The sequence below is a fragment of the Thamnophis sirtalis genome, unplaced genomic scaffold (assembly GCF_051295495.1).
Source record: "Thamnophis sirtalis isolate CommonGarterSnake01/CBP01778 unplaced genomic scaffold, rThaSir2_p1.2 scaffold_2, whole genome shotgun sequence".
In the NCBI taxonomy this organism is placed as follows: domain Eukaryota; kingdom Metazoa; phylum Chordata; class Lepidosauria; order Squamata; family Natricidae; genus Thamnophis; species Thamnophis sirtalis.
The window spans coordinates 60,296,213-60,318,882 of record NW_028261382.1 but is presented as its reverse complement, the minus strand read 5'-3'; the positions used below and the strand labels follow the sequence as shown (position 1 = coordinate 60,318,882).

General features: G+C 40.2%; 1 protein-coding gene across 1 annotated transcript in view; it reads right to left on the bottom strand.

The window, feature by feature from the left end:
* The window catches only part of TOP3B (DNA topoisomerase III beta), a 28,632-nt gene extending 15,356 nt beyond the window's left edge, over positions 1-13,276 (bottom strand). Inside the window, exons 1-9 of the mRNA XM_087705720.1 lie at positions 13,054-13,276; positions 10,003-10,121; positions 8,704-8,835; positions 7,075-7,181; positions 6,435-6,509; positions 5,653-5,849; positions 3,112-3,268; positions 1,640-1,753; positions 284-374 (exon numbers count right to left, since the gene is read on the bottom strand). Coding sequence (XP_087561846.1) covers positions 284-374; positions 1,640-1,753; positions 3,112-3,268; positions 5,653-5,849; positions 6,435-6,509; positions 7,075-7,181; positions 8,704-8,835; positions 10,003-10,072 — 943 coding nt within the window. The 5' untranslated portion in view covers positions 10,073-10,121; positions 13,054-13,276. The remainder of the gene's footprint in view (positions 1-283; positions 375-1,639; positions 1,754-3,111; positions 3,269-5,652; positions 5,850-6,434; positions 6,510-7,074; positions 7,182-8,703; positions 8,836-10,002; positions 10,122-13,053) is intronic.
* Between the last annotated feature and the right edge of the window lie 9,394 nt (positions 13,277-22,670).

The following is a 22,670-nucleotide window of genomic DNA, read 5'->3' as shown; positions in this document are numbered from 1 at the left end:
CCCTAACCCTTAACCTAACCCTAAACCTAACCCTAAACCTAACCCTTACCTTAACTTGAATCAGCTTGCTTTCAAAGCACTATTTAAAGCGCCCCTTTCTCCGCGCTCGCTGTTGTCGCCCTGTTGATGACATCAGCGACGCGGTTTAATCGGGCGCGCTTTAGTCGAGCGCAGTTTTGTCGTGCCATGCTTAGAAAGGGCTATAAAGCATTGTGGTAGTATATAAATCTAAGTGCCATTGGTATTGGTTTTTTTTTAAAGAAATAAATCCTGCCATATTTACCCAAAGCAGCGCTGGCAACCCGCAACATTTCCACCGTATTAAGAGCGAGAGGTCGTTGTTTCACTTTCTCCTTTTTACTCACAGATTCTACCTGCAAAAAAAAAATGGGATGTCCCTTAACCATTTTATCCTGATAAATCAAAGTTCTAGGAATAACTATTCAAATTTCATTCTCTCTAACTCACAAGAGCAAGAGGACCATAGCAAACTACGCATCGCTATTGGAAGAGTCCTGGGCTTACGATCACAATGGAGCTCAAAATTTCTGTGGCTAAGCTAGACCGTCGTTAAGACAATTTTGCCCCTTTTTATGACCTTTTCTGTCACCGTTGTTAAGTGAGCCACTGGAGGTGTTAAGTTAGAAACATGGCTGTTAAATTACTTTGGCTTCCCCATTGACATTGCTTGTCAGAAGGTTGTAAAAGAGGATCATGTAACCCCAGGATAGTGCGACCGTCGTAAGTATGAAACAGTTGTCAAGCTTCTGAATTTTGATCACGTGACCATGGAGATGCCATGGAGATGACCCACTTTTTTCAGTGCCGTAGAAAAGATGAGAAGAGAGTAAGAATAAGACTAAGAATAGAGAGTAAAATATAGACTAGACTAGACTAGACTAGACTAGAAAATAGAATAGAAAATAGAATAGAATAGAAAATAGAATAGAATAGAAAATAGAATAGAATAGGAATAGGAATGGGAATAGAATAGAGAATAGAATAGCATAGCATAGCATAACATAGAATAACAGAGTTGGAATAGAATAGAATAAATAGAATAGGAATAGAAATGGAATAGGAATAGAATAGAAAATAGAATGGAATGGGAATGGGAATAGAATAGAATAGAATAGGAATGGAATTGGAATGGAATAGAAAAGAAAATAGAATAGAAAATAGAATAGAATAGGAATAGGAATAGAAATTGAATAGGAATAGGAATAGAATAGAAAATAGAATGGAATGGGAATAGAATGAAATGGAATAGGAATGGAATAGGAATGGAATAGGAATGGAATAGAAAAGAAAATAGAATAGAATAGAAAATAGAATAGAATGGGAATAGAATAGAATAGGAATGGAATAGGAATAGAATAAAAAAATAGAATGGAATGGAATGGGAATGGGAATAGAATAGAAATGGAATAGAAAATAGAATAGAATAGAAAATAGAATAGAATAGATTCTCATTGTATTGTAAGTCATGACTTCCTTTATTTAGATTCAATTCTTTAAAACCATCCCAATGTAAACCACAACATAGTTAACATCATTATCTATAACACAAGGTAGATTAATTTATCACTGAAAGGAACACTAATTCTTTTGCAGACAGTGCTAAGGTAGTCTTACGTACCTTGGCTTCCTTCGCCATTTTCGTTAGGTTCAAAAACATCTGAGCAATTTCTCGGTCAAAGATCCTGACTCTGTCCCACTCCAGAGTCAAACAACTGTCTTTTTCGGGAGTAACCTGATAAGAAGACAACTTTTAGAAAAACAAAATACTGCATCTCAGGTTCTTTGGATACTATCCGCCATCAGGATTTGCCACAACGATCATTTCAGACTGCATTCTGAAAGTTTCAGCTAAATACAGAGGGTTCTCAATTTATGACCGCAACTGGGCCCAACGTTTCTGTTTTTAAGTGAAACATTAGTGAATTTTGCCCTGTTTGACGACCTTACTTGCTGGTTGTTAAGTGAACCATTGCATTTGTTAAGTTAATATGTAGTGTAAAATTGGAGGTGGTGACCCTTTAAGAGCTGTATGCAATGGAATTCCATTTTTTATGTATGCCAATTAGTATACATTCAGTGACAATAAAGTTATTCCATTCCATTCCATTCTATATTGTATTCTATTGTATCCTATTGTATTCTACTCTACTCTATTCTACTCTATTCTCATTCTCTTATAATCCTACTGTATTCTATTCCTGTTATCTTCTCATCCTAATCTATTCTGTTCTATTCATTTTCTCCATTCTACTCTATTTTATTCTCATTCTCTTCTCACCCTAATCTATTCTGTTCTGTTCTATTCATTTTCTCTATTCTATTCTACTCTATTTTATTCTCATTCTCTTCTAACCCTAATCTATTCTATTCCTATTATCTTCTCATCCTAATCCATTCTGTTCTGTTCTCTTCTATTCATTTTCTCTATTCTATTCTATTTTATTCTATTCTATTCTACTCTGTTTTATTCTCATTCTCTTCTAATCCTAATCTATTCTATTCCTATTATTTTCTCATCCTAATCTGTTCTGTTCTATTCATTTTCTCTATTCTATTCTATTTTATTCTACTCTATTTTATTCTCATTCTCTTCTAATCCTAATCTATTCTATTCCTATTATCTTCTCATCCTAATCCATTCTGTTCTGTTCTCTTCTATTCATTTTCTCTATTCTATTCTATTTTATTCTATTCTACTCTATTTTATTCTCATTCTCTTCTAATCCTAATCTATTCTATTCCTATTATCTTCTCATCCTAATCTATTATGTTCTATTCATTTTCTCCATTCTATTTTTATTCTATTCTATTTTTATTCTATTCTATTTTTATTCTATTCTATTTTTATTCTATTCTATTCTGTTCTATTCTCTTTTCTTCTATTCACATGGATATTAAGTCACTTTGTCTTCCCCATTGACTTGAAGGTCGCAAAAGAGGATCCCATGACCCCGGGACACTGCAACTGCCGTAATTTTTCATTGCCATGGTAACTTTGAATGGCCGCTAAACGAACAATTGTAAATCAAGGACTACCTGTATGATTTTGGGGTGGGATGTACGATTCCCAAACAACCAGGCGCCGATTACCTTGGCTTGCAACACCCAGTAGGTTTCGGGTTTGAAGGACTGGATTTTATCATGGCGCTCCACACAAAACCCCAGCGTGGGTGTCTGGCAAGGCCCAAAGGAGATCAGCGAGCTGTCTAAATTGCCATATTTGCCCTGGAAATATTTTGTCTGAAACCTGTAGGAATAAAGGTAAAGGTTCCTCTCACACATATGTACTGGTCATTTCTGACTCTAGGGGGCAGTGCTCATCTCTGTTTCAAAGCTAAAGAGCCAGCGCTGTCCGAAGACGTCTCCGTGGTCATGTGGCCGGCGTGACTCAGCGCCCCTGAAGGCGCACGGAATGCTGTTCCCTTCCCACCAAAGTGGTCCCTATTTTTTCTACTTGCATTTTTTAATGTGCTTTTGAACTGATAGGTTGGCAGAAGCTGGGACGAGTAACGGGGGGCTCACTCCATTACGCGGCGCTAGGGATTAGAACTGCTGACCTTTCTGATCGACAAGCTCAGCATCTTTGCCACTGAGCCACCACGTCCCTTCTTGTAGGAATAAATAGAGAACGTAATAAGAAATAAGAGGGCCAGTGTGCGGCAGCTGCCAAAAAAGCCAACACAATTCTAAATTGCATTAACAGAGGGATACAATCAAGATCAAGTGAGGTACTAATAGCACTCTATAAAGCCTTAGTAAGACCACATCTAGAATACTGGATCCAGTTCTGGTCACCACACCTTCAAAAAGATGTTGAGACTCTAGAAAGGGTGCAGAGAAGAGCAACAAAGATGATCAGGGGACTGGAGGCTGAAACATATGAAGAACAGTTGCTAGAACTGGGTATGTCTAATTTAGTTGAAAGAAGGACTAAGGGGTGACATGATAGCAGTGTTCCAATATTTGAGGGGCTGCCACAAAGAAGAGGGAGTCAAGCTATTCTCCAAAGCAGAAAACAGAATAACAGACCACCTAGAAGAGACCTTGGAGGTCCTTCTTGTTCAACTTCCTGTTGTCCAACCCTACACCACTTCAGACAAAAGTTTGTCTCATCTCTTCTTAAAGGCTAGACAAGAAGCAATGGATGGAAACTAATCAAGGAGAGAAGCAACTCAGAACGAAGGAGGAAATTTCCTGGCAGTGAGAACAATTAACCAGTGGAACGACTTGCCTCTAGAAGTTGTGAATTCATCCCACTGGTTAATTGTTCTCACTGTCAGGAAATTTTGTCCTTAGTTTTAGGTTGCTTCTCTCCTTGATTCGTTTCCATCCATTGCTTCTCGTCCTGTGCTTTGGAGAGCTGGTTGACCCCCTCGTCTACGTGACAACCTCTCCAGTGCTGGAAGACTGGTATTATGTCACCCCTAGTCCTTCTCTTCATTAGACTAGACCAGTGATCTCCAACCTTGGCAACTTTAAGACCTGTGGACTTCAACTCCCAGAGTTCCTCAGCCAGCTTTGCTGGCTGAGGAACTCTGGGAGTTGAAGTCCACAGGTCTTAAAGTTGCCAAGGTTGGAGACCACTGGACTAGACATACCCAGTTCCCTTAGCCACTCATCCTATGATGTAGCCTCCAGTCCCCTAATCTGCTTTGTTGCTCTTCTCTGCACTCTTTCCAAAGTCTCAATAACATTTTTGTATCGTGGTCACCAGAACTGGAGACACTCTTCCAAGTGTCTATATTAACACTTCCCGTGAAACTATCTCTCTGTTGATTTGGATTTGGCTATTCTAGAGAAAAGAAAGACTAGTGGGGACATAATAGCAGTATTCTAGTATTAGAGGGGCTGCCACAAAGAGGAGGGAGTCAACTTATTTCCCAAAGCACCTGAGGGCAGGAGAAGAAGCAATGGGTGGAAACTAATCAAGGAGAGAAGCAACTTAGAACTAAGGAGAAATTTCCTGACAGTTAGAACAATTAACCAGTGGAACGACTTGCCTCCAGAAGTTGTGAATGTTCCAACACTGGAAGTTTTTAAGAAGAGACTGGACACCTGTCTGAAATGGTATAGGGTCTCCTGCTCAAGCAGGGGGTTGGGCTAGAAGACCTCCAAGGTCCCTTCCAACTCTTGTTATCCTACATTCTATCGTGGCACGACAAAACCGCGCTCGACTAAAGCGCGCCCGATTAAACCGCGTCGCTGACGTCATCAACAGGGCGACAACAACGAGCGCGGAGAAAGAAGGGCGCTTTAAATAGCGCTTTGAAAGCAAGCCGATTCAAGTTAAGGTAAGGGTTAGGTTTAGGGTTAGGTTAAGGGTTAGGGTTAGGGTTAGGTTTAGGGTTAGGGTTAGGTTTAGGGTTAGGTTTAGGGGGGTTAGGTTTAGGTTTAGGGGTTAATTTTAGGTTTAGCGTTTACAGCGTGCTTTTTTCTCTGCGCTGTTGTCGCGCTGTGATGATGTCAGCTACGCGGTTTTGTCGAGCGCCCTTTAGTCGAACGCGGTTTTGTGGTGGAACCACATTCTATTCTATGTAGTGCAATTAAAGAGGGGCATGGAATGGCCAAACTAGTTCTCCACAAATGGCCCAGGAAAAAAAATAAGCCAAGATAAGAAATCAGATTAGGAACCTCGTAAAGGCACAGCCAATCCTCAAATCTAACTCTTGTCGTGCGTCCACCGACAGAGCTTCATTGTGGTTGGGTTCACCCAATTGGTTCATGGCGTTGCAGATATCCGTGTCGGTGATGGAGCTGAATTTGGCTCGGTAGATCGTCTTCTCACCTCCACGAGGTTTATTCATCACGGGGAGAGTTGCATCCAGGACCTAAAACCAAGCAAGCATCCTGTAGTCATGCGGTCAAGATTTAGGTATTTGGCAAGCTGCATGCTTTTCGGAGGCTCAACCTGGTTAAGCTAAGGGAAATGTTACGAGGCATATACCTCAAAGGTGGAGCTCTGGCCTCACAATTGGGAGGCTGTGAGTTCAATCCTAGGTAGAGGTAGATATTTCTCTCTCTGGGCATCATGAGAATATATCTGCCAAATATAACTCCGCAATGGCGACAGGGACGGGCATCCGGCCAGTAAACACTCAGCTCCATTCAGTTGTCCAGACTCCACCCCGCAAGGGATTACGGGGTCATTAAAAAAAGATGAAGAGGATTGTGAGTATTAAGTCAAGTGGTGTGGTGGCCTAGAGGCGGAGTTCTCGCCTCATAATCGGGAGGCTGTGAGTTCGATCCTAGCTAGAGGCAGATATTTCTCTCTCTGGGCACAATGAGAATATATCTGCCGAACAAAACTCCGCCCTGGCAACAGGAAGGGCATTGGGGCAGTAAACACCCAGCTCCATTCAGTTGCCCAGGCTGGGATTATGAGGTCGTTAAAAGAAGATGACGATGAGATATACCTCAAAGCATATGTTTTCTCCTTCCTTGTCGCAATCCAGCCACAGAACAACGTAATCGCAACCTCTCCCTTCCACCTGAAAGATCAAAGAAAAGATACATTTTTAATTCACTGTTCAATGGCCCATCCGGCTCGGTATGTGCCAAACTCTTGAGATCCCATTTTGGAGAACGTCTACCGATTTAGACGGCTGAGTGGCGTGGACCCTAAGTCAGCGGCCTCCGTCTGTTTGGGCGCTTCCACGGAGAAAGGTTTTTCCACAGACTGGTGCTGCCAGCATCCCACGCAGAGGTGGCATTCTACCAGTTCAGCCCAGTTCATACGAACCGGTAGCGGAAATCACCGGTGGCCCCACCCACTTTCCCAGGCTCTACGGCATCCCTCTTAGGCCCTTTTTTCACCAAAAACACATGCGCGGAAGGCTGTGTGCATACGCAAAGTTGGCGCATGAAAGCCAACAAGAGAGCGCATGCGCGCGCCCACATCTGTGAACTGGTACAGAAGGTAAGTGAATACCACCTCTGATCCCACAAATGGGGCTTTGCTTGTTGGCGCAGACCAGTTTAAAAAGATTAACCTAACACTCACCATCAAATCAATAAATATTTAAATTTGTAAGCAAATTCCGAAGTGTTCATTACCTGTAGGAATTTGACCATGTTTAGCTTTGGGTTGGCTTCTTTCTTTTCGGTTGGCGCTTTACTAAAAAGTTCTGCGGGGTCCACTTTATCCCAGTTGTTGTATTTTCCTAAAAAGGACGGATATTATCATCATCTTGGTAACGTATTAGAATATTTATTTTGGGGGCTGCCACCAAGAGGAGGGAGTCAAGCGATTCCCCAAAGCACCTGAGGGCAGGACAAGAAGCAACAGATGGAAGCTAAACAAGGAGAGAAGCAGCCTAGAACTAAGGAGAAATTTCCTGACAGTATAGAACAATTAATCAGTGGAACACCAGAAGTTGTAAATGTTGCATTGCTGGACGTTTTTAAAAAGAGATTGGACAGTCATTTGTCTGAAATGGTATAGGTCTCCTGCCCGAGCAGGGGGTTGGACTAGAAGACCTCCAAGGTCCCTTCCAACATTGTTATTCTCTTCTCTTTTCACTTCTCTTTTCTATTGTCTTCTATTTTCTATTCTTTCTCTTCTATTTTCTCTTGTTTTCTATTCTCTTCTATTTTCTCTTCTCTTCTATTTTCTATATTCTCTTCTATTTTCTCTTCTATTTTCTCTTCTATTTTCTCTTCTACTTTCTCTTCTATTTTCTATTCTCTTCTATTTTCTCTTCTATTTTCTCTTCTTTTCTATTTTCTCTTCCATTTTCTCTTCTATTTTCTCCTCTTCTATTTTCTCTTCTATTTTTTGTTCTTTTCTATTTTCTCTTCTATTTTCTCTTCTTTTCTGTTTTCTCTTCTATTTTCCCCTCTTCTATTTTCTCTTCTATTTTTTGTTCTCTTCTATTTTCTCTTCTCTTTTATTTTCTCTTCTCTTCTATTTTCTATTCTTTCTCTTCTATTTTCTCTTGTTTTCTATTCTCTTCTATTCTCTCTTCTCTTCTATTTTCCCTTCTATTTTCTCTTCTATTTTCTCTTTTCTCTTCTCTTCTCTTTTCTCTTCTCTTCTTTTTTCTCTTCTATTTTCTCTTCTTTTCTATTTTCTATTCTATTTTCTCGTCTACTTTCTCTTCTATTTTCTCTTCTCTACTCTCCTCTGGCTAATTTTTCACGAAGTCATCATGGATGGCTTTTGATAAACTGAGCTCTGCAGCCTGGATACACGTAGTCCTTGACTTACAACGGTTCATTTAGTGATGGTTCAAAGTTACAACGGCACAGAAATAAGGGCTGGGACCATTTCTCAACCTTACGACCGTTGCCGCGTCCCCATGGCCACGTGATCAAAATTCAGATGCTTGGCAAATGGTTCGTACTTATGACAGTTGCAGTACGACGGTCAGTTTTTGCAAACTTTAGACAAGCCAAGTCAATGGGGAAGCCTGATTCGCTTAACAACCGTGTTACTAACTTAACCAGTGCAATGATTCGCTTAACAACTGTGGCAAGAAAAGTTGTAAAATGGGGCAAAGGTTACTCAAGAAATGCTTCACTTTGCAACCTAAATGTTGGGCTCAATTTGGCCGTAGCTCGAGGACTATCTGTACTTCTAAAGTGTTGGGACGGACATTCCCTTGAAACTGCTCTGCACAGCATCCTTCTTGCTTTCAACTTACAGCAAAGTGGAAGAAAAATAGCCAAGAATGATTATTTTACCTATAAAATCCAGTGTCATCACATGACCACATACTGACGTCATCTTGAAGTGGACGCTTTGTCCAATGAAAAGGCCGGTGAATTCATAGACAGAACACGCCCCGTTTAACCCTTTGCGAGACGACATGTTTCCTACAACGAAGGGAACCATCAATCACAAAAGAAGGCCAAATATTACAAACATCATCTAAAGTTTACACTTCAAAGAGATCTTTGCAGGAAAGAAGCAAAATTGGGGGGGGGGGATGAGATAAGAGTATACATCGTTAGTTGTACGATAACAGTTTCGATTTTAAGGTACACTATTAACATTTTATTTTATTGTAGGTTCATCATATTTAATTTTGAAGAAAGCACAATAATTGTATTTATGTAAAGGTAAAGGTTCCCCTCACACATATGTGCTAGTCGTTCCTGACATCTCCGTGGTCATGTAGCCGGCATGACTAAACGCCGAAGGCGCACAGAAGCTGGGACAAGTAACGGGAGCTCACTCCATTTTGTGGCGCTAGGGATTCGAACCGCCAAACTGCTGACCTTTCGATCGACAAGCTTAGCCTCTTAGCCACTGAGCCACCACGTCCCTTTAGATAGATAGATGGATGGATGGATGGATGGATGGATGGATGGATGGATGGATGGATGGATGGATGGATGGATGGACGGACAGATAGATAGATGGATAGACGGATAGACGGATAAACAGATAGACAGACAGACAGATAGGCAGGCAGGCAGGCAGGCAGGCAGGTAGTTAATTTGGATGTTTCTATGGTTTTTATTGTTTTAAAACATTTTTAGTATTTTAACAATAATCTTTTTTTTTAATTGTAAGCTGCCCAGAGTCGTTGACTTAAGACGGGCGGTTGTAGAAATAGAATACTTTATTTGGTGTGATTAGACACACACAAGGAATTTGTCTCCAGTGTAAAAACTCTCAGTGTACATGCAAAACAAGAGCGTAATAATCATCATCATCATAATAATGAGAATGTCAATAAGGGACGTTAGGAGAAAAGATGAGAAGGATAACAGTAATACAGCCATACTATATGGGTAAATAGTCAGAAATGGCATAGCATCTCCTGCTTGGGCAGGGGGGGGTTGGACTAGATGACCTACAAGGTCCCTTCCAACTCTGTTAATCTGTCTGTCTGACCTTATATTTATACGTTATCAATGTACTTAGAAGCTATATTTAATTTGCATGAATGAATGAACGAATAAACGAATGATACTTAGAATATTGACATTCAAAACCGTAATTAGTATTAACAGAATATCCTTTCTTTTCCATACCTCTTGAAAGAATTTTGGCGATGGACTGAGCCAGAGAGGGCTTCTCAGCTACCATAAGGACCACCTTCATCTTCAGAAAATGGTGATGAAGCCTTCAAACTGAAAGAAAATATTTCAGCCTAAACAAGAAAAAAAATAACATTATTGAATCCCTGGGAAAGGAAGGCTGAACAATTCAGTTTCTCTTATCTCGGTTTATTTATTTGTATCCCATCTTTATTATTTTTACAAACTCAAGGTAGCGAACATATCCAAAACATCTTCCTCCTCCTATTTTCTCTGCAAAAACAACCTTGTTGTTGGGCTGAGAGAGCGGGCTCAAAGTCACCCAGCTGGCTTTCATGGCTAAGGCAGCACTAGAACTCACTGTCTCCTGGTGATTGGCCCAAAGTCACCCAGCGGGCTTTCATGGCCCCTATTTTCTAGTCTGATGCCTTCACCACTAGATCAAACTGGTTCTCTGTTTGCTTGCCAGAACATCTGCCCACCTGGTGCCTAACATGCCCTTTTTGAAAACTCTAGTGTAATTGTGCCAGATTTAGTGTGAAAATGTTTATGGGGTATAAACACTTTGCAAAACACACTTCAGGGAGACCTTGGTCACTTAACCACCATTCAAGGTTATAAAAGCACTAACAAAATGGCTTATAGCAATAGCAGTTAGACTTACATACCGCTTCATAGGGCTTTCAGCCCTCTCTAAGCGGTTTACAGAGTTCTAAGCGGTTTACAGAGTCAATGTAAACCGCTTAGGACTCTGTAAACCGCTTAGAGTTTATGACATGATCAAGGATAGTACTAATTGTCATAAGTGCCTTGGGTGCAATCCCAAAACATCTGGAGCACCCCTTGCACAACCATCGGCATTGACAAAATCCCCATCAGTCAATTTCAAAAGGCAGTTTCATTTGGAGCAGCTTACATCCTGCGATTCCTTTAACACCATCAAACATTCACATCTGCCAGCCCCAGGTCTTTGGGAAGAACTTGATAGGTGGATAAAAATGCTACCTACCCCCCCCAAAAAAAGTCTAAACATCTGGCTGACTGTGCAACCAAACAGAATAATAAAGGTGTCTTGGTTGGCATCTCAAACATCTGGAATACCCCTGGAGCAACAGAATTGATAAAATCCCCACAGTCAGTTATGAAAAAACAGCTTACATCCTGCGACGAGATCTTGGAAACCATGAAACAACATCTGTCAATCCAGTGCTTGGAAAGAACTTGATAGGTGGATAAAAATGCCAATCCAGTCTGAACATCTGGATGACTGTGCAACTAACCATAATAATAATAATAGAATAGAATAGAATAGGAGAATGGAATGGAATAGAATAACTTTATTGTCATTGAATGTACACTAATTGGCATACATTAAAATGAAATTTTGTTGCATACAGCTCTTAAAGGGGTCGCCCCCTCCAATTTTACACTACATATTAACTACATAGAATGGAATGGAATGGAATGGTATGGAATGGAATAGAATAGAATAGAATTCTTTATTGGCCAAGTGTGATTGGACGCACAAGGAATTTGTCTTTGGGGCATATGCTCTCAGTGTAGATAAGGAGAATAAAATACATTCATCAAGAATAAAAGGATACAACCTTAAATATATATTTAATATATAATATATTAAACCTTTATGCAGCCCAATTCTCAATGACACTCCATGATTAATGGATGGCTACTTCTGTTTTATGTTAGGATTAAACTGCTAAGCAATCACATGATATCTGCACTCTCGCAAACACAATAAGTCTCACACAATTTAACCCAGGTTTTCAACAAACCACCTTGTATCAGGGCCATTTGTGTACTGCAATAAGCATTAACTGGGTTATGTAGATCCAGTTCAGACAAAAATAAAGAAAGCATAACCACAGGCGATAATTTTTTTTTATAGCTTTGCTCTTAATAAAGCACGAATTCCTCAAGCGGCAATTAGAAATACAGCCATGGCAAAAGTTGTTTTAGGATCTTTGCCTACCCAAATAATGTAAATTGAATTCTTATGTTAGTTAGTTACAAATGTTAAGTTATTTGTTAGGAATTGTTTTGATTATTATTATTTTTTTGATAAAAATGCCAACAGGCAAAAGAAGAGCCTATGATCAATTTTACCAGCGTCAAAAATCTTCCAGCATTGGAGAGTTGGCGACAGACATCAAACTGCCCTAACAATAAAGTCCTAAAAAATTTATTGCTGGCGAATTGGTCCCGCCACAACTCTGGTTTAAAATAAAATATGCGATTATGAAGGTTTTTTGCCAATTTCCTCTCCATTAGAATTCAAGAACCAGGTGAGAATTAAAAACTGTTAAAAGGAGAGAGAGAAAAATAAGATGCCAATCACTCCATAGAAATACATTTGTACATTTTCTCCCCCCCCCTTTTTTTTCTTCTCTAATGTCCTTTTCTCCCGCTTCATCTTTAAATTTTACAGATTGTTAAAATCCTAATAAATATCACATGTGACGAAATTTTTTTGGGAATGCACTGAAATGGACAGGCTGGCAAAAAAAAGCTAAAAGACAAAGAGGAATCAGAGTACTACTTAGAATGGGACTTATGGTATAACTGGCTAGAGGAAAGAGGAAAAAAAACAGGATAGTGACAAAGAGAAGAAAGATCAAGAAACTACGAAACAAATACAAAACCGGAGAATCAATAAGAGGGGGAAATACAAGATAGGTTGTAGATGAAAAATAAGAAATATGAGAGGATCAAATGTATATACGCCTGTACGAAAGAAGAGGTGTAAAATATGCATATAGATATGGATATAGTTATATCAGATATATATGTATTGATAAAGAAAACACAAGCGATGCAAAGATGATATGATTGTATAAATGAAATTTTAAAAACTTTATAAACAAATAAAATAAAATCCTAATAAATAGGTTTTATTGATTTATTTATAAGCCAGAGATCAAATCTGAACAACAGCCAGAGAAAGATTTAAATTCTGCAAGAATAGCTCTCTCTCACGCACATACACATATCTCATTCTCCTTAAGAGTTTCCACCCCACGACCTTACCTGTCCTCCTGCCCCACTCGCGGGGACGCGTGTCTCTCGTGGGAAAGCCAACCAACCAGTCGTGGGAAAGATGCAAAGGCTTGCTCGCTCGCTCACCTCCCTGCAGCGTGCAAGGGCGTGCAAGGGAGCCCCCTCCCCAGCCCGCCAGGGGGATCCCCCGCCTGCTTTGCTCCACTGCTTCGCTGCACGCCGGAGAGGCGGAGCCGAGGAGCGGGCTTCGGGGGCGGAGGAGGAGGAAGAGGAGGTGGCCTCCGACGCCGACTTCCCCGCCGCTTCTACTGCCGGGTCAGCTGAAGCCAGCGCCGCCTCCGACGCCTTCTTTTCCCGAGCCGGCCGGGGATGCTCTCCAGCTCCTGTATCCCTCCTGGAGGCTGGTCCTCCGTGCGCGTTGCCATGGAGACGCAGCATCCTTTTGCCCAGTGAGGGGAGGGGGTGTCCCCCGATTCCGGCTTCTTTATTTTCTCACCTGGAAAAGGCGCCTGCAATTAAAGGGAGGGGGGTTGAGATGGGCAGCAAACAAATATAATAATAATAACAATAATAACAATAACAACAATAATAATAACAACAATAATAAAATCACCGAAAATCAGATGGTCAGGATCTTTTGGGATTTCCGTATACAAACGGACAAAATACTGGTGCATAATACACCAGACATCACACTGGTTGAAAAAAATAAGGTCACAATCATAGACATCGCAATACCAGGTGATAGCAGGGTCGCCGAGAAAGAACATGAAAAAATCTCAAAATACCAGGATTTAAAAATTGAAATTCAACGACTATGGCACAAACCAGCAGTGGTAATTCCAGTGGTCATTGGCACACTGGGTGCTAATCCAAAAGCACTGGAATTACATTTAAAACAGTTAAAAATTGACAAACTCACCATCAGTCAAATGCAAAAAGCTGCACTGCTTGGATCTGCACGCATATTACGACAATACATTACAATGTCCTAGGCCCCTGGGTGGGGCCCGACTAGTAATGCCAAATCCGATGAAACAGCTGGCCGCTGTGATACAATTGTATAATAATAATAAAATCTATTGAAGGTCCAACAGACGAAACAGGAATACAGAAAAGATGTGATAAAATCAAGGATGGAGAGTTGACAGAAAAAAGCATTGCATGGCCAATTTCTGGAAAAAATAAAAGATAAAGTGGACAGTGAAAAAACTTGGTTATGGTTAACAGCAGGTACATTAAAGAAAGAAACAGAGTCACTAATCCTGGCTGCGCAAGAACAAGCTATCCGCACAAATGCCATTAAGGCCAAAATCGAAAAATTCTCTGATGATGCCAAATGCAGACTTTGCAAAGAAGCTGATGAAACTGTTGATCGCATACTCAGCTGCTGTAAAAAAATCGCGCAGACTGATTATAAATTGCGGCACAATTCAGTAGCACAAATGATCCATTGGAATTTGTGCAAAAATTATAATATTAAAACAGCAACAAACTGGTGGGAACATAAGCCTGAAAAAGTCACTGAAAATCAGATGGTCAAGATCTTGTGGGATTTTTGCATACAAACGGACAAAATACTGGCGCATAATACACCAGACATCACACTGGTTGAGAAAAATAAGGTTACAATCATAGACATCGCAATACCAGGTGATAGCAGGATCGACGAGAAGGAATATGAAAAAATCGCAAAATACCAGAACTTGAAAATCGAAATTCAACGATTATGGCACAAACCAGCAGTGGTAATTCCAGTGGTAATCGGCACACTGGGTGCAAACTGTATCAACCATTAGCACCAGTCACTGGTATTTGTAATGCATTTTTGAATGTTCCGTTGGCTGAGTTTCATGTTTAATGAATAGAGTATAATAATAATTAATAGGATTAAATGGGTTTAATACTGACTGCTGAAGAACAAGCACTACAAACTAATGCCATGAAAGTAAAGATACAAAAATCCGCTGACAATCCAAACTGCCGACTTTGCAACAACAAAGTCGAAACTGTTTCATGGTTGATATCTAGGACGCTGGCAGCAACCTGTATCAACCATTAGCTCCAGTCAATGGTATTTGTGACACATCTTTAAATGTTCATGAGTTTCACATTTCATGAATAAAAGGAGATCATAATAAAAAGTTGGAAGCCAGTCTGAGACTGGGAGTATTGATTTCATATATGGGTTCTTACAGTTTTATTAATTAATTTGATTTTTATCTCACCCTTATTACTTTTATAAGAATTGAAGGTGCAAAACCTAAATGATATTTTCTCCTATTTTTTCCCCCACAACAAGGTTGGTAGGATTGAGAAAGAGGGATTGGCCCAAAGTCACCTAGCTGGCTTTTGTCCCTGGCAGCACTAGAATTCTCAGTCTCCTGGTGATGGGCCCAAAGTCACCAGCTTTCAGACATAAGGCAGGATTAGAACTCTCCTGGTGATTAGCTCAGAACTGCATATAGTTAAAAGACCAGACTAGGGGCAGATCATCATGAAGAAAATCAATCTTAAATTCCATGAAGAATCAAAAACAATTCGGTGGCACACAAACATCAATGTGATCTAGATTTTATATCGTGTCCGATATATTTATTTCATTCCATTTTGGCACCACCCAACTCCATAGCAAATCTAGGCAGCTTTAAATGCAGCTCACAAATGCAAAATATACTGTATATATACCAACATTTCAAGGTGAAATCACCTTCATGTATCATTAAGAAAGGAAAGAGGGAAAAAGAGAAGACAAAAACCACTGATTGCATAGGTTCAAACTCTTATTTTTAATCTCCTCTGACATTTTGTTGAATAAAGGTAGGGAGTCCTGCTTTTGTTACACTTGTATTGATGCTAGAGAAAGCACAATAATATAGCGCGTGGATTAAGGTATTTTTTTTCAAAATCCAAAAATGATTGTTTCCAAAAGCTATTTCAGAACTATATACCCTCCCACATGAAAGAAGTTGAACAAATTTGGGGTTTAAATCTTTTGATGCCAACCATACATTTATGATGGCAAATCTAGACAGCATACTCAAAAGCAGAGACATCACCCTGCTGTTGTGACTTAGCAGAAGTTTTCTGTGAGTTGAGTCGGGATGCAGGAATAATAATGCAGCTGGCGCTCCTTAGTGTGGTCTTCTGGAGATAAAAGGACTGATGGTGCCATGACCTAGTGGCAGAAGTCAACGTTCGTCGTTCATTGTTCATCGGTCGTGGTTTATTTGTGAGAGGCACTTGGATAAGTGATCTGCTTTCTTTCTGTACAACTGGTTTGGCCGTAAGAGATCTTTGTTTTTTGCATTCTGTTATCTTCTTGCCAGAGACCTTATTTATGTTTATTTTGGGCTCGCAGCCAGCGGAAGCCAGGACTGATAAAGTTCTTTCCTTTTACGTCTGTCTGCCTGTCTGTGAACGAGTGAGGAAGCGGGGTCAGAACACCCAGCCAACAAAAGTGTGTCTAGTCAAGGTTTATGGTTTTCCCAGTTGCAATGGATGGCTGTGAAGGTTGGACCATAAGGAAGGTGGAGTGGCAAAGAATGCAGGGCATTGGACTCTGGTGCTGGAGAAGACTCCTGCGAGTCCCTTGGACTGCAAGGCGATCCAAGCAGTCAGCCCTAGAGGAGATCCACCCTGACTGCTCTTTAGAAGGCTGGATCCTGAAGATGAAACTCAAATCCTTTGGCCACCTAATGAGAAGGAAGGACTGCCTGGAGAAGAGCCTCATGCTGGGAACGATGGAGGGCAAAAGAAAAAGGGAACAACAGAGAATGAGGTGGCTGGATGGAATCACCGAAGCAGTCAGCGTGAGCTTCAACGGACTCCAGAGGATGGTAGAGGACAGGAAGGCCTGGAGGAACATGGTCCATGGGGTTGCGATGGGTCAGACACGACTTTGCAACTAACAACAACAATACATTTATGAATCATTTAATGGAGAGCATCTTAAAAAATGATCCCTTTCTTTGTAACTAGGCCATGAAGGAAAATAGCAGAAAAAGAAAAAGGATTAAATTCGGTTATTTTCAGCCACGCACGCCAGGCGTTTATAACTTGTAGTCAAACACAAAAACAGATTTACACATTGTTTTTGTAGCCCACAAGAGGGCAGTAAGATCGTACATATGGGAAGTCTTAGGCACTATTAAGTTAGGTACTGGAATTTCCCTTACCTAACACACATGTAACCCATGCTTGTATAATTGTACCACTGCTTTGGAATGTAGAAGAGAATTAGTTTAAACCCAGAAGATTTCTTTATAACCTTTTATTGGAAAGTTATTTAAAAACAGCAAATCCGGACAATGAACCTCTCCTTGTTCCCAAATACTGAGCCTTAAACTATCGCAAATAAACAAGCTTTAACAAAAAAATGAACATCTCTGTTAACAAAAGAAGAATAACCCAGTTGGAAGGGACCTTGGAAGGTCTTCTAGCCCAACCCGTTGCTCAATCAGGAAACCCTACACCATTTCAGACAAGTGGTTGTCCAATTTCTTTTTTAAAAGTTCCAGTGTTGGAGCACCCACAACTTCTGGAGGTCAGCCCAGAAGTGATTATTATTGGTTATATTTATGCAGATGTTTCATGACCCAACTAGGTAACGTCATCAGTGCTAGTAAGGAGTGGGGTTTGGTGCAGGTTTCTAGCACTGATGATGTTACCTAGTTGGGTAATGAAAGGGTGGCAAGAAAACAACCAAGTTCAGAGAGCATCAAAGACTCCACTGTCCCCCTCCTCCTCCATTCCAGAAACCCCACTGCTTTCTAGCACTGATGATGTTACCTAGTTGGGTAATAAAACGTGAGAGATCAGAGAGCAGCAAGGACCCTAGTCCTCTTCCTCCTGTTTCTGCTCCTCCTCCCAAACCCCACTCCCTTCTAGCACTGATGATGTCACCTAGTTGGGTCATGAAACATCTGCAAGAGATTTAGAGACAAGAGGTAGAAATCAGAGAAAGAAAGACTGAATGTTTGCATTAGAAATAGTGATGGTTTATAACCACAATCATTACAAGTAATAAAAATGTAAACAAGCCAATGTGAAAAGAAACATAGTTAAAATTGCTTGGTTATTGCATTATTATTGTCATTAGAACATGTGTTATTATATTATTATGTTATTACTTTATATGTTAATATTTATTATTATTTTTCCTCTGGTCTTTCTTTTTTGTAAATGGTACATCCCAACAATACACTGAATTCCAAAATGCTTATGAATAAAACTTAAAAAGAAAAAAAGAAACATCTGCAAGAAAACAATCAAGCTCAGAGAGCACCACAGACCTCACAATCCTCCTCCTTCCCCCCCTTCTCCCCTTCTCATCCATTCCACAAATCCCACTCCCTTCTAGCACTGATGATGTTACCTAGTTGGGTAATGAAACGTCTGCAAGAAAAAAACCAAACTCAAAGAGCATCAAGGACCCTACAGTCCTCTTCCTCCTCCTCCTCCTCCTCCTCCACAGTCCTCTTCCTCCTCCTCCTCCTCCTCCTCCTTCCCCTCTCTGCCCCACTCCCTTCTAGCACTGATGATGTTACCTAGTTGGGTAATGAAACATCTTCAAGGAAAACGACCAAGCTCAGAGAGCATCAAGCACCCCCCACAGTCCTCCTCTTCTCTTCCTCCCCTTCTTCTTCTTCCTCCTCTCCCCACTCCCTTCTAGCACTGATAATGTTACCTAGTTAGGTTATGAGACGTCTGCAAGAAAACGACCAGGCTCAGAGAGCATCAAGGACCCTACAGTCCTCTTCCTCCTCCTTCCCCTCTCTGCCCCACTCCCTTTTAGCACTGATGATGTTGCCTAGTTGGGTAATGAAACATCTGCAAGAAAACAAGCAAGCTCAAAGAGCATTGACCCTACACTCTTCTGCTACCACCTCCTCCTCTTTCTCCTCCTCTTCCTCCTCTTCCTCTCTGTTCCACTCCCTTCTAGCACTGATGATGTTACCTAGTTGGGTCATGAAACGTCTGCAAGGAAACAACCAAGCTCAGAGAGCACCAAGGACCCCTCAAGTTAGTCAATGGCCTATATCCTTCCATCCATTGACTCGATTTCCCCCTCTGAACTAGGACATGGGACAGGAATTCTAGTTCTCCTTCAGTCTGGCGATTGACATGCCAAACCATTTGCTCTCGAATCGCCTTCCTCCCAAGGAAGCCGGTCACCTTTTGCTGAAATTTAATTCCCCACTACGTAAATCTCAAGAGACAAAGCCCGCGGGGTGAGGAGGCGGGGAAGAAGGCAATCTCTGTTCCTGATCGTGGCATGTGGAGAATGCACCAAGCTTGGCCGGCGCACTCACGCAAACGACATTCTCCACATGCCAATTAGGTCCCCCCCCCACCCTAACTGCTTTATGGCCTCAATATAGTTTACGGGTGCGAGCAGAGCTGTGTTGGCCTGTCGGATGGGACAGAGTTCAGAGGAACGGTTGGAATTCTTGCTGCAGATGGAGGCCTGTTCCCAGATGCTGCCTCTATCTTTGCCAACATTTCCCCCTCCCTCAAAATCCTGTGTGGAGGGAGCTGATTCGGGGCAGGAGGGGAGGGGGAGGTTGTAAAGTTAACCGGAGGGAATTATTTTAAGCCAAGTCCTTTCTGGGTAGACAATGTCTCCTTTAGAAATCGATTCCGCCTTTCCAGTGGTGCTGAAAGTTGGGTTTTTTCTTCCCTTTTATTTATTTTGCATTCTACAATTTGGTGCTAAAGAAATGACTCCGTCCAAGGGGGATGTAATTAAGAAAATATTAGAATGTGCAGAAATGGATAGATTAACGCTTACTATTAAGGATAAAGATGAAACCCGATATTTTTTTGATATGGGATATATTTTATCAATGGAATGGAATGGAATAGGAATAGGAATAGAATAGAATAGAATGGAATAGAATAGAATAGAGAATGGAATGGAACAGAAGATGAACAGAACAGAAGATGAATAGAATAGAATAGAATAGAATAGAATAGAATAGAATAGAATAGAATAGAATAGAATAGAACAGAATAAAACAGAATAAAACAGAATACAGAATAGAATGGAACAGAAGATGAACAGAACAGAAGATGAATAGAATAGAATAGAATGGAATGGAATAAGGAATGGAAGATGAATAGAACAGAAGGTGAATAGAATAGAATAGAATAGAATAGAATAGAATAGAATAGAATAGAAGAATAGAGAATGGAATGGAATGAAATGGAAGATGAATAGAACAAGATGAATAGAATAGAATAGAACAGAACAGAACAGAACAAAAGGTGAATAGAATAGAATAGAATAGAATAGAATAGAATAGAATAGAACAGAATAGAACAGAACAGAACAGAAGAATAGAGAATGGAATGGAATGGAAGATGAATAGAACAGAAGATGAATAGAATAGAATAGAATAGAATAGAATAGAATAGAATAGAATAGAATAGAATAGAATAGAATAGAGAATGGAATGGAGCAGAAGATGAATAGAACAGAACAGAAGAGAAGAGAAGATAATTCTTTATCGGCCAAGTGTAATTGGACACACAAGGAATTTGTCTTTCGTGCAGATGCTCTCAGCATACATAAGGAGAATAAAATACATTCATCAAGAATAAAAAGATACAACACTTAGTGATAGTCAAGGTTACCAATAAGCTATCAAATCACACTAGGAAACAAATCAAAACAATACAAAATGAAAGATACAAGCAATGGCTAGATAGCAGAAACAGAATTTAGAAAGGTGGAGATATAAAAAGAGGAAATATTCAAGTGGAAAGTTGAGGATGTTAATATTAATGTTATTATATTATTACGTTACTACATTATGAATATGATGGTGATGAATATCACAACAAAGATGTGTAATATGACTATCTAAACATAATTGTATCCAGACCACACACAGCTTGATGAAAATTGAATGTTATATAAATAAAACAAATAAAACAGGGGAAAAAAAGAAATTATTTGGGTGGTGGTGAAGGAGAGAAATTGTGTGTGGTTCTTGTGTGTGGCTCTCTCTCTCTCTCTCTCTCTCTCTCTCTCTCTCTCTCTCTCTCTCTCTCTCTCTCTCTCTCTCTCTCTCTCTCTCTCTCTCTCTCTCTCTCTCTCTCTCTCTCTCTCTCCTCTCTCTCTCTCTCTCTCTCTCTCTCTCTCTCTTTCTTCAAAGAAGAATATTCTCATTAGTTCTCCAGCCTAGCCAAGGGATTCAAAAAATAAGTGTTCAACTTCCTGGTACAATGATTTCCATGGAGGTCTGACATACCTTCAGCCTTACTGGCTTTCAAATTTCTATTAAATGAGATGATGATGATGATGATGATGATGATGATGATGTTTTACATTAGAAAAACTTGGACAGAAAAACTTGTGAGAGAGCATGATGGGGGGGAAAATCTGACAGTAGAACGAGTTCGAAAGCATTGCCAATCAAAAATCGGAAGGAATCAGGTGATCTTTTTGCAAAAACATATTTTGCCAAAATCTGTCTTAGTGAGTTGCAGATGAACCCATTAATGTGGTCTGGCGACCCCCAAAATGAACGAAGGGCTGCAAAAGTTAATGGAGTTAGCAGAGATGGTTATACCTACTTCTTCGATAAAAGAAAAAAACACAATTACTTTTGTTTCTACTTGGAAACCCACTTCTGGACTTTGTGCTTGAGCTGGGGGGGGGGCCGGGGGAATGAAACTTTGATTTTGGGTCTTACCGATTAGATAGAATAGTTGTTATAGAAATGTCTGGTTGTAAAAAGTGGAAGTTTGATGTTATTATCTTATTTTACAGCACCAAAGGGAATGAAAAGTCAGCCCCTTTTATTTCTTTTTCCTTTCTTTTCTACACTTTTCCCTCCCTGTTTATTCCTGTTATTTGTTTTGGAATTTTTGCATTTTATATTATATATACTATATCTAATATAATTTTATATTTTTTTACTAATAAAAAGGACAATTAAAAAATGAAAAGGAGAAAAAAGGTATGCTTTGCGCCTCGCCAAAACTGATGGGTTTTAACCAAATGAGTTACATGAAAAAAAAACCTGCTTCTTGATTCCTTCTGATTATTATTTTTTTTACTCTAGACCACAGGAAATTCTCAACTTATGGCCATTTGTTTAGTGACTATTCAAAGATGCATTGAAAAAAGGGGGACATGTTTGGTCCCCGCACTTACGACTATCACATCATAAGCATCCCCGTGTTATGGGATGAAAATTCAGGTGCTTGGCAACTGTATTAAAAACAAACAAACCAAGCACTCAAAAGAAGGTTGGGACAGTGATTTACTTAAGGGCACAAAATTGGGTGCAACCCACTTAGAAGGGGGGAAAGGGAGATAGGAAAGAGCTAAGGAAGGAAGAAAAAGAAAGGGAGAGATATAGATGTAGGAAGGAAGGAGGGAAAGGGAGATAGGAAAGAACTAAGGAAGGAAGGAAGGAAAAGAAAGGGAGAGATATAGAGGTAGGAAGGAAGGAGGGAAAGGGAGATAGGAAAGAACTAAGTAAGAAAGGAAGGAAGGAAAGGAGGAAGGGAGGGAGAGATATAGAGGTAGGAAGGAAGGAAGAAAAGGGAGATAGGAAAGAACTAAGTGAGGGAGGGAGAGATATAGAGGTTGGAAGGAAGGGGAAAAGGGAGATAGGAAAGAACTAAGGAAG